This window comes from Mercurialis annua, linkage group LG1-X, assembly GCF_937616625.2.
Source record: "Mercurialis annua linkage group LG1-X, ddMerAnnu1.2, whole genome shotgun sequence".
Taxonomy (NCBI): Eukaryota; Viridiplantae; Streptophyta; class Magnoliopsida; order Malpighiales; family Euphorbiaceae; genus Mercurialis; species Mercurialis annua.
The window spans coordinates 43,374,201-43,385,587 of NC_065570.1; the positions used below are offsets into that span (position 1 = coordinate 43,374,201).

The 11,387-nt window shown below is 34.7% G+C and overlaps 1 protein-coding gene and 1 non-coding gene across 2 annotated transcripts; both read right to left on the reverse strand.

Annotated features, from left to right (window-relative positions):
* Positions 1–14: 14 nt before the first annotated feature.
* LOC126663810 (rust resistance kinase Lr10-like) lies at positions 15–2,606 on the reverse strand. The gene is made up of 4 exons (XM_050356452.2): positions 1,831–2,606; positions 1,477–1,536; positions 1,340–1,393; positions 15–1,261 (listed from the first exon to the last, which is right to left on the reverse strand). The coding sequence occupies exons 1-4, from the start codon at positions 2,546–2,548 to the stop codon at positions 138–140; spliced, it is 1,956 nt and encodes a 651-aa protein (XP_050212409.1). The 5' UTR covers positions 2,549–2,606; the 3' UTR covers positions 15–137.
* An 8,237-nt stretch (positions 2,607–10,843) lies between these two features.
* LOC126666376 (small nucleolar RNA R71) lies at positions 10,844–10,950 on the reverse strand. Its single transcript, XR_007637879.1, has one exon. It is a non-coding gene; the product is annotated as a small nucleolar RNA R71 (small nucleolar RNA).
* Positions 10,951–11,387: the final 437 nt, after the last annotated feature.

Below are 11,387 nucleotides of genomic sequence, written 5' to 3' on the forward strand. Positions count from 1 at the left end.
TGTAATCTGCAATGTATGAAAATTTCTCTCATTGAATCAAATATATGTGATTGCACGGTTAAACTTTCTTCTTCCTATTCTCTTCCACAGCTACAATAACATGTATGCATGATGACACATAGACGACGACTGTGATATCACTCGGTTTCCGAGATAACACCCAACTCTTGATGAATCCGTCTCGCTGGTCTTATTCTTCCATTCATTCTTGAAGGAGTTATAGAGCTAAAAGGGTTCGGAGGTATTGATATATTCTCGTCCTCCTCTTCTAGCATATGAATTACGGTTTTCATGGAAGGACGATCAATAGGGTTCCACTGAATGCACCATAATCCCACAATTGCAAGTTTTTTTGCAATTTTAGCATCTTCCTCTTCCTCAGTCACCAACCTTAGTTCTTCCCCTTCTTCCAATAGATGATAAATCCATTCCGGGAAGTAAATCTTTTCATCATTCTCGTCTGTTGTTGCTTCAACAATCTTCCTTCCTCCAACCATTTCTAATACCACCATTCCGAAGCTATACACATCTGATTTATAAGAGACATTTCCAAAGTTCCTCGAAAATACTTCAGGTGCTATGTAACCAACGGTTCCTCTCGCCGTTGTCATGGACACTGCACTTTGATCCTTGGCACACAACTTAGCAAGACCAAAATCTGCAACCTTAGGATTGAAGTCATTGTCGAGCAGAATGTTTTGCGGTTTAATATCGAAATGGAGGATTCTCTGATCGCATCCCTGGTGAAGATATTCAATCCCTTTAGCTATACCAATTGTGATATCTTTCTGCCTTTTCCAGCCAAGGTTATGATTGTTGGATGAGATGAATTTGTGTAGTGTATCATTGGGCAAGTACTCGTAAATCAGTGCTCGTCGAAACCCATCGGCGCAGAACCCAACCAAGCGAACCACATTGACATGGTGGATTCGGCCTATTGCGCCCACTTCATTGATAAATTCCTCTCCATTTTCGTTGGAGTTGTTGAGGACCTTAACAGCTACTGAGATTTCATCAGATAGTTTCCCTCTGAACACAGTTCCATAAGCGCCTTGCCCTAATTGATCCTTGAATTGATTAGTAATCCTTTTGATATCAGCATAGGAGTACCTTGTGGGTTTGAAAGTTGTGTAATGTTGCAGAAACATTTCAATCTTGATTTCGTACTCTTTCTCTATTTTGTTGGAGCTGTATTTGCGGTATGCTAAAATTGTAGCTACAACCACAAGGACTAAACCTAGAGTTGCACCAAGAGTTGCATCTGCACATTTAAACGAACCCATTTTCAGATTATTTTGTTTAATTTTGTTGATTCAATAGAATTGAATAGAATACTAACCTCTTGCTGCACGTTTTTTCGAATCCCCCGCATGACCAGAGGTATCGATGGCATCTGTAATTTCAATAGCATCTTCAACTGGCATTTTTAATTCTGTTTAACTTCGTTGATTCAATAGAATAGAATAGAATACTAACCTCTTGGTTTATGTTTTGTTGATTCCCCTCGATAACTTTTATTACTTGTAGCAATGACATCTGTAATTTCAATAGCAAACATAACAATTAGCAAACTGTATTGTGGCATTTAGATTTCAAAGCTGGATTGTGGCATTTAATTTTCAATAGCAAACATAAAAATGACCTAGCGAAATTTTATTAAGCAACGGATATCCAGTCGCACCATACAATCTGGGCAGGTTGGATCCGATAGCTCGAGTGACAGATGAATTAAAAAATACGGATTTGAATGGTATCACTTTAAACCAAATTAGAGACAAAAACTTTAACCAATCAGGTTTTCAAACCAAGATTTGAAGAGAGAAAACACACCTTCTGTTGATTTGGGGACAGTTCCATAGCACTGAATTTGAGAAAGAGTGGCATTAGTCTCCATTCTACAATATTTTTGTTTTGCTTCACAAGATTTACATATTGGATTTGACCAATGCAATTGAACAGGACTATAACGACCATAATGAGAAGCATAATGATCAATACTGTTCATATAACTTGGCGGAACTGAAAAAAGATCACGTATCTTGGTGCAAGAAGTCAAATTAGAGTCGCGGATAGAAGCAGATGATATTTTGGCGAGAATGCGATAGGGATCCGCACTTAGTCCTGATAAATACCAACCATAATATCCCACCTTTGCGTAGCCTGAAGAACAATTGAAAAGGCTAACGTTAACCTTCTTCTGCCCCACAAACCGGAAGGGCATGTGGTTGGCGGTGATGTTCAAAAGCCATTTAAGAATCGAAGCTTGGGTGTCCATCACATAAATCATTTGAGTTTCATAATTTATAAGTTTGACAGCTGAACTCGGTAACAGCTCCATAACAGTTTCACTATGCTCCGTGCAAGATAGACTAAACCAATCATCAGGATAGCCACAGTGCAGCGGTTGTATTCCTATGATTCGGAATGGAAACCGAACAACTGGTCCATCGCTTCGACATCTTGAAATATGACATTCCGTTTGATTTTGGCCGATTACGCCATAATCAATGTTGAACCATAAAACTAGAAACATAATGAATTTTTTCATTCTTTTATTTGAGATGGAAAATGATTTCTGTGATGGACTTACAATGATTTCTGTGATGTAAAATGATTTCTGTGAATTTGAGATGGAAAATGTTAACCCATTTATCCTTTATAGAGTCCATGTTTGATATATGCATTTTGTCCGTTTATACCACAACCCACGTTCTTTAATTTTGAATATACAAACCACCCATGTAATTTTTAAAAAAAAAATTCAACAACAACCCACGTACTTGATATCCATTTTAACCCATGCATAGAACCAATCTTAAGTATTAGATCAAATTCCCTTAACATCTTATTTAACATGTTTTGCTAATCTAGTTTCACCTCTTTTCACCCTTATGCTGCCGACACATACTTCTACTCATCCTTTTCTTCTTCATTTCATATTTCATTTCTAATTTTTTTTTCTTCTAATAATTGAGAAAAAAAAGCGTTCGTGGGAGAATTCGAACTCACGACCTAAAAGTTTACTGCTCAAGGCTTATATTATTTAAGCTATAGTTCATTGGTTCTTACTTCAGCGGAATTTTTATCATCATATAAATTATGCCAATGTTTTTTTTATCAAATTGAAGGTTTGTAACAAAATAGATTATCAAAATAAAAATTACTTTTGCCATGATTAAAATTGCGATAATTTTTTTTGTCAAATAATTAAATTTTGTCACTAATAATAGAGTATTTATATGACAAGATAAAATTAATAATGATAAAATTTTACTAATTGTGATATAATTAATTGTCATTATATATGTTTAATATGACAAAAAAAATATGGTGACGAATTATTAAATTTTGTCATAATAACATCATTGAAACAATGTTGTTTTGACTTGGTGACAAATATAATTGGTCACGATATGACAAAATTTAATGAGAAAACAACAAAAATACCAAAAAATGGCTTCTATTTTCACACAATACAACACATTTTAAAAAACATTCATCCATATCACTTTTCCGTTTTCATTAATACAATATTTGCTCACGTCAGCGTCTGACTCTGACGTAGTGCGTCAGCAGGTGCACTTGGTGCACACGGTGCACCTGCTCAATAAAGAACTGACCGAGTGAGCAGAGCGCACTTGGTCTCACTCGGTCTTTTTTTATTTTATTTTTTATTTTTTTTCTAAAAGATAACAAAATTAATATATTTAATTTTGAAAACATTAGTTTTATTTTAAATTTTAAAACATGAATATATTAAATTTTAAAAGCACAAAAATACATAAATAATATAATTTTTTTAAACGTGATTTTATGAATTATTTATCGAACACATTGTTGATACATACCGAACACGGGTCTGAATTCTCATGTATAGATAATGTATTAGAAATGTATCAAATATGTATAAAATTATATTGTAATAAAAAAATATAGCAATAAAAGAATATAAATACAAGATTATCGTAAAAATATATATTAGATTGTTTTTGATTGGATAAGAATTTAATGTGAGTTAGTTTTTGAGTATAAAATTTCACGCATAATAATAATAATAATAATAATAATAATAATAATAATAACTTTTTAAAGAAAAAAAAATTTAATAAAGAATTAATAAAATCAATTTTATTCGACATACTGAAATAATTATTTAATTAAACAATTCAGTAAGAGGGTCAAGTTAATCTAATAATTCATCGCAAATAAAGAAGTTAATTTATTAATCCCAATCAAATTTTTTAACCCATTTATCCTTTCTGAGTTTGATATAGACCTAATTACTTAAAAACATTACACGATGAATTTTTTTTCGTTTATACCCCGACGTAGGAAAATTTTCAATTGTACCCTATTTTGGAGTTTTCGTTTTCACCTCTACCCCAACTAAGGGTACAATTAACGATTTAAATAATTTAAGGATAAAAACATTAATAACAACCAAAATAGAAGGATTTTACCATATTTTTTTATTTGGACAAATACAAACAAGTTTTTCAATTTTTAAAGAAACTTTTCAATCTAACACCATATTTCTCCAATTTACAAATCCGTCACTGAATTTAAATCAAAAATTTTTTTTTTTTTTAATTTTTGGACTCCTTCACCCGAGTTCGCCGGAGCCGCTGCCGTCCCCCTTTCGAAAAAGGAAGAGCAGCAGCTCCTCCTTTATGTTCCTCCTTCCATGGAGGAACACGCTGTTCCTCCATTTTTGAGGAACAGATCGCTGTTCCTCCATTTTAGAGGAACACGCTGTATTAGTTGATTTTTTTAAAAGAGATGGTGTTTTTATATAATTATTAATATTTACATTTAATTAGAATATAGGTTAAAAATGAAGGATTATTTTAACTTTTTTAGATAAAAAACATCAATTTAGAGCTGGAGGGTAGAGGTGAAAATGAAAACTCAAATAGGGTACAGTTGAAAATTTTTCTACGTCGGGGTATAAACAAAAAAAAAGTTAAATATAGGGTGTTTTTAAATAATTAGGCCTATGATATATAGCATTTTGTCTGTTTATACCACAACCCACGTTTTTTAATTTTTAATATACAAACCACCCATGTACTTTTTTTTTAAAAAAAAAATCAACAACAACCCACGTACTTGAAATCCATTTTAACCCATACATGTTTCTAGAACCAATCTTAACTATTGGATCAAATTCCCTTAACATCTTATTTAACATGTTTTGCTAATCTAGTTTCACCCAGTGTTTTAAAACCCGGACCGGACCGGCCGGTTCAACCGGTTTGATCGGGAACCGGAGGACAGTCCGGGTCAATTATGCCTCAAAACCCGGATATCCGGTTTAACCGGTTTCAACCGGAAAAAACCGGCAATAACCGGAGAACCGTTATAACCGGTTAAACCTTAAAAACCAGTTTTCATAAAATCTACTCAAAACTGGTGTATTTAACTTCTACACGTCCAAAAATTAAAAAATCATATTTGTTTTTTATTGTATTGATGATTTTAAAATCAAAGTTTAAGAAGAATAAAAGATGAATATAATTATTTTTGTAATGAGAAGAAATATAATCAGTTTAAATTTGAATAAAAAACTAAATTTAAAATGAAAAATATCATTACTTACTCATGATATATTCATCTTGGTTTTAATAATGATGGACACATATTTGATAAAAATTGGTGAGACAATTTATGATTTGATTGTTATTATGAAATTTAGAAACAAGAATGAAGAGAACGGCACAAAATGCCTATGTGAGGAAGAAGAGAACTTTGAAAGTTAAAAGGAAATTTAATGGAAACCCTAGTTTTAAATAATTTGTGATGTTTTATTTTGGGCTTTTGTTATTTGGGTCTTTATTGTTGTAGACTCTAAAAAAGCTCAACTTACAAGTGTTCACGGACTCACGGGTTTGAATAAAATGCAGCACAAATGTGGTATTTAAAATTTTATAAAATATTCAATGCTCAATTTTAAGAACGGTTGGACCAGTGGTTTAACCGGTTGAACCGGTTGAACCTTAAACCGATAGCTATACCGGTTCTGTCACCGGTCCGGGTTTTAAAACATTGGTTTCACCTCTTTTCACTCCTATGCTGCCGACACATAATTCTACACCATCTTTTTCTTCTTCATTTCATATTTCATTTCTATTTTTTTTTTTTCAATAATTGAAAAAAAAAGAGCGTTTGTGTGAGAATCCGAACCCACAACCTAAAAATTTACTGCTCAAAACTTATATCATTTGAGTTATAGTTCATTGGTTCTCATTTCTAATTTTTAATTATGATTTTCTTAAATTTTCAAATTCTAATCTGAACGTGGAGTTTTATTTTTGGGGACACGAAAATTTGAGGTTTTGAGCATAAATCGTTTTAGGATAAATCGAACAAAGATATGAAAAAGGATCATTGATGTCGTATTTAAGATATTGGTTAACTTTATGTTTTCAATTGTATCTTAATATTTTAAAATTGTCACTTGTTACTATTTCTTCTTACGGGGTTTGTTGGATTTTAGGTTTGATAATCAGTTTTATTTATGTATTTGAGTAGAGATAACATCACAAAATATGAAGAAATGCAATATAGAATACAACGAAACAACAATAAGTAGCAAACGACCGAATACAAAAAACAAAAGCAACTGCGTTTTTCCATTATTAGTGATGGATGTCGAATTCTATTATAAGTACTATGGAGCCGAGTTACATGAGATCTATCCTCAGAAGATATCGGACTCTCTCCCAAAGGACTAACCCATATATAACTAGCAACCGAATCCATGAGATTCGCCTGGACTAGAATAATACTTTATTCTACGAAGATAAGACTGAATCCCCCGAAGACTCGGATAAAGTGCGTCGACCAATGGATTCGGCCAAACTACTAGATTCACGAAGATCTCTCCTATTTGGACACAAACTCCAACTTAGGAAGATAAACACCAACTTAGGAAGATAAATCTATTTAGGGAGATATTCCTGAATAGGACTTTCATCCGAATAAAGAACTACACTCCTAATCAAGGTCAAACCCTACAAAGTAGGAATCACTTTCCTATTCAAAGACTACAAGGTATACATTCAACTACCATATAAATAGCTTGTGATATGCCTAAACACACAATTACATTCATATACTAAAAACCTTTCTCAAAGCTCAATACTGACTTTAGCATTGGAAAGTTAATTGGACCAACACCGTCCGGTTAGCTTCTACCCTGTTTTACAGGTTAATCCACCGGATTAGAAGACAGACTCCATCAATTGGCGTTGTCTGTGGGAAAAAGCTCTAAAACTTCGAACAAGAAGATTTTTTTGAACTCAAACTTAAGAATAAGTAACTGATGGACCCTGAAATCCATCAATAAACGCCGGAGGTGATAACTATTACCGGCGACAGCGAACGCAACACTGCTAACACCAGAGGGAAGTCCTTCTCCACCTCCCAATACCAGACCAACGCGATCAGGGGAAGCAACCCTATTGCATTCCCTAACCTCAAAGTCAACAATGAGCAAACACCAGGCATGGTAACCCCAGAAGTATACAACGAGATTCTAAAGAAAGTGTTGGAAGCTGTCCAAACAAATCTGGACAGATTGGCTAACAAGGCCTAGCGATGGAACGACAATCATGATGAAACTATGAAAATACTAAGGGAAAATTTCAGCCCATCTCCTGTCCGACGAAGACATAGGACGGAAAACACAAGGAATTCAAATCACCAAGGACCAACCAGAGGAAACGAGGGAAGAAATGAAGGAAGAAACGAAGGAAGAAACGAAGGAAAGAACGAATGAGAAAACCCAAAAAACTGGGAACGCAGGAACGACGAGTCATAAGAGGAAAATCGAGGGAATGAAGCAAAGAATGGAGAAAATCAAGATGATGCCCAAAGCAGACTCAGCTCCAAGAGAGATAAACGAAGAGAAAAGGAGAAAGAAGACGCGCCAGCAAAAAGTAAGAGGCAAGAAAAAGATGCTAGAAAAGCACAATCCAAAAAAAGAACTAGGAAGACAAAGGCGAATCCTCTAAATCGCCTCAGAAAAAAAAACCATGTATGTAGCAGAAGAGGGCCTGGAAGAAAAAAATAGCAAAAGCTTTGAAGACGCTGAAATCCAAAGAGTTGGATATAGATGACCTGAGACTGAAAGGTTCGCCCCCGTCAGCCAAAATCATGGAAGAAACCATCCCCTACAACATGAAGCTACCCACCTTGCCAACATTTAACAGAGAAGGAGACTTGAGGGACCACACATCCAGATTTACTGCAACTATGGGCCTCCTAAGCGTCTCAGACGCGATCTTGTGTCAAGTATTCCCGACCACCCTGAGAAGAACCGCCCAATGATAAGTGTATATTTTATGTTATTTTTAGGTCATTTATTTACTAATTCTTAGTACTTTATTATGTAAAATTTACGCTTATTTAGCTAAATTTACTTGTTTGTTATTTTATATGAAATATGTAAATATCTAATATTTCTGGAGTATTTAGCAATAAAATAGAGTTAAAATGCAAAAATAATCAGAGCCATAAAGATTCAAGACAAGTTCAAGAAAGCCAGCCAAGTTCCCGGTCAAACCGGGTCAAACCGAATCGAATCGGAAGACTAGCCACAAGCAGCAGCTCAGGCGGCCCACGACTCTGAACTGGCCAAGGGCCGGCTGACTTCTGGATTCGGATACAAAAATATAATACTTGGGAAACGGAGTGAAAATTCTTGGTAAACACACTCATACACCTTTCATAAAGCAACATATACTCAGTTCACACCCAAAGAGATCTTCCTTGGCTTGCACTCAAAGAAAGAAGTGTTGACAAAAGTTCATTAAGGAAGAAGAAATCAATGTTGACTTAAATCAATCCGCTTTTGGAAATGAGATACGTCAACTTTGATACACTTAAGCTTCTTTTGGAAACGAGATAAGTCAACCTTGATACTCTCAAACTCATTATGGAAGAACTTGATTATCACTGAAAGAAGATATCAAAATGATATTGAATAAAGTAATATTTGGAAATGAAATAAGTGAACCATGATTCACTCAAGATAGTTATGGAAGAACTTGCTCCCCACTCCGCTCTATATGGAAAGAAGAGATACAAAGCTTGATCATCACTCAAATTCCATGAAGAGAAGAGGGATTCTTTACTTGGGCTCCACTCATAGCAACTCTATAAATAGCTTACATTTGTGTAGAGAAAAAACATCTTGGAGATCACACATTTTGTAGTTTACATCTTAGAACATAGACAAAGCCATTAGAGGTAGTCTATTTTAGAGTTTTACTTATTATTTCTATTCTATAATTTGGGATTATTCCACAAAACATATCGGGATTCTGGAGTTAAGGTACAACAATCATTGAGAGATCAGTTGATGTTGTTTTCTTGTTAATCATGAATTCTATTTATGACATTGTTGAATTTCCTTTAGATATGAGTAGCTAAATCCATTTTTGGGGATTATTAATTGGACTTATTTTTATTTAATCATATTGGGTTATTGGATTGTTGTTAAAATTGTGTGTTTATTAATGCTCATAATGCTTGAATGTATTTGGCTAATTCATTCATTGCCCTATGTTTTAATTCTGACTTGAGAAAGCTTAATTGAAATAGATCAGTTAATCAACAACGTATGAGTTAATAACACGAGAGTGAGTTAATGAATACGTGTTCTTGAGGTTTGCTTAATAAATATCATTTAATCACTTGATTAGGTTTATTATAACACGAGAGTGAGTAATTTTCCTATTAATTGGTTATTTGTATGTTTCTATTTATAGCGGCTTGAGAGAGAGTTATAGGTGCATTAGACTAGCCTGAACCATAATTTAACAACATAATCCATATCCCATGAGATTAATGACATAAAGAAAATTAATAATCCCTGATCTTCCTTATTATTGTTTAAACCCATTTTTTATTCAAATCTTAAATTTATTCTCATTATATTTGATTAATTCAGTTTTATTAAATTAAAATCACTTCAATCAAATTACCCTTTTGGCTATCCAAATTGAGTATCTTAATTGGGTGTATTTAGTTGTTTTCCTTGTGGGTACGATATCCGGACTTCACAGTCTGTATTACGAGTTGACACTGTGCACTTGCAGCATTTTTCTCAATAAGTTTTTGGGTCGTTGCCGGGGTAAGCATATCTTTAACATCTAAGTTAAGATAGCTCGGCTTGATTTAGTCTTTAATTTTCTTGTTTTACGCATGGGTTTGTTATTTTTTGTTGATACAGGTACTCTTCTTGTAGTGTATGCATAATACACGTCGCAAAGGTCTACCTGTAGAAACATTTCAACCGGATCTCACAACTTTTGAGCGAAGCATCAAAAATTCAGCTCAAAAGAATCTTAATGTGGCAGACGAAGATGGTATCCCGCTTGGCTTAAATAATGAGGGGGATAATAGAGTGGTCCCAAAGAATCAATAGAATTAGCAGGATCTGCAAGGACATAATAACAACAGGCAGAGACAACCAACATTGATGGAATTCTTTCAGCCGAATATAGGAAATACTACTCATGGTTACTTTGCACATCCTGTGCGGGCAAACCATTACGAGATTAAGACCAGTATCATTCAGTTGTTAGAAGCCCGCTGTCATTTTTATAGGCTACCGTATGAAGATCCAAATGTGCACCTCTCGAACTTCCTGGAGGTGTGCAATACGTTCAAGCGCAGTAACATGACAGAAGATGAAGTTTGGTTGCGCTTATTCCCATTTTCTCTAAGGGATAAAGCGAAGAGTTGGATCCATGCTCTACCTAGAGTGGGAATTAATAGATGGTCAGATTTAGCCAAGGCATTCTTGAACAAGTACTTTCCCATGGCGAAGACCGGAAAGCTGACAAGAGATATCATGCTTTATCAACAACTGGATGGGGAATGAGTGACTGACGCGTGGGAGCGTTATAAGGAAATGCAAAGAAAGGTTCCTCATCATCATATTACGCGAGAAAATTTGATCTAAAATTTCTACAATGGATCAAATGATCAGACCAAGAGTATTATAAATGCAGCCCCAGGTGGGTCATTGATGAGGAAGACCACTGACGCAGCATTTGAGCTGTTAGATGAGTTGGCAGTGAACAACTGTTCTTGGCTAACCGAGAGGGCCAAAGCACCTGCTCAGAGAGGAGCTATGGCAATTAATACTGACCCAGTGGTAGAATTGGTCAAGTCATTACTGCAGGATTTTCTCACAAAACAAGCTGTAGCAACCAAACACTCATAGTGTGGCTGCAATTCAAAATAGTTGTGAGGTTTGTGGAGATCCTAACCATATGGCAAGTGAGTGCTATGTGATGTCGCAGCCGTTCAACGAGCAAGTCGACTTTGTGGGAGGACAAAGACCATGAAATAATCCATATGCTGCTACTTACAAT

Excerpts from the sequence above, each read along its gene's own strand:
- LOC126663810 (XM_050356452.2), bottom strand. The coding sequence starts at position 2,548 with ATGAAAAAATTCATTATGTTTCTAGTTTTATGGTTCAACATTGATTAT. Across the intron at positions 1,394-1,476 it reads AACAAAACATAAACCAAGAG|ATGCCATCGATACCTCTGGT; the intron begins GTTAGTATTCTA and ends TTGAAATTACAG. Across the intron at positions 1,262-1,339 it reads GAAAAAACGTGCAGCAAGAG|ATGCAACTCTTGGTGCAACT; the intron begins GTTAGTATTCTA and ends TTAAATGTGCAG.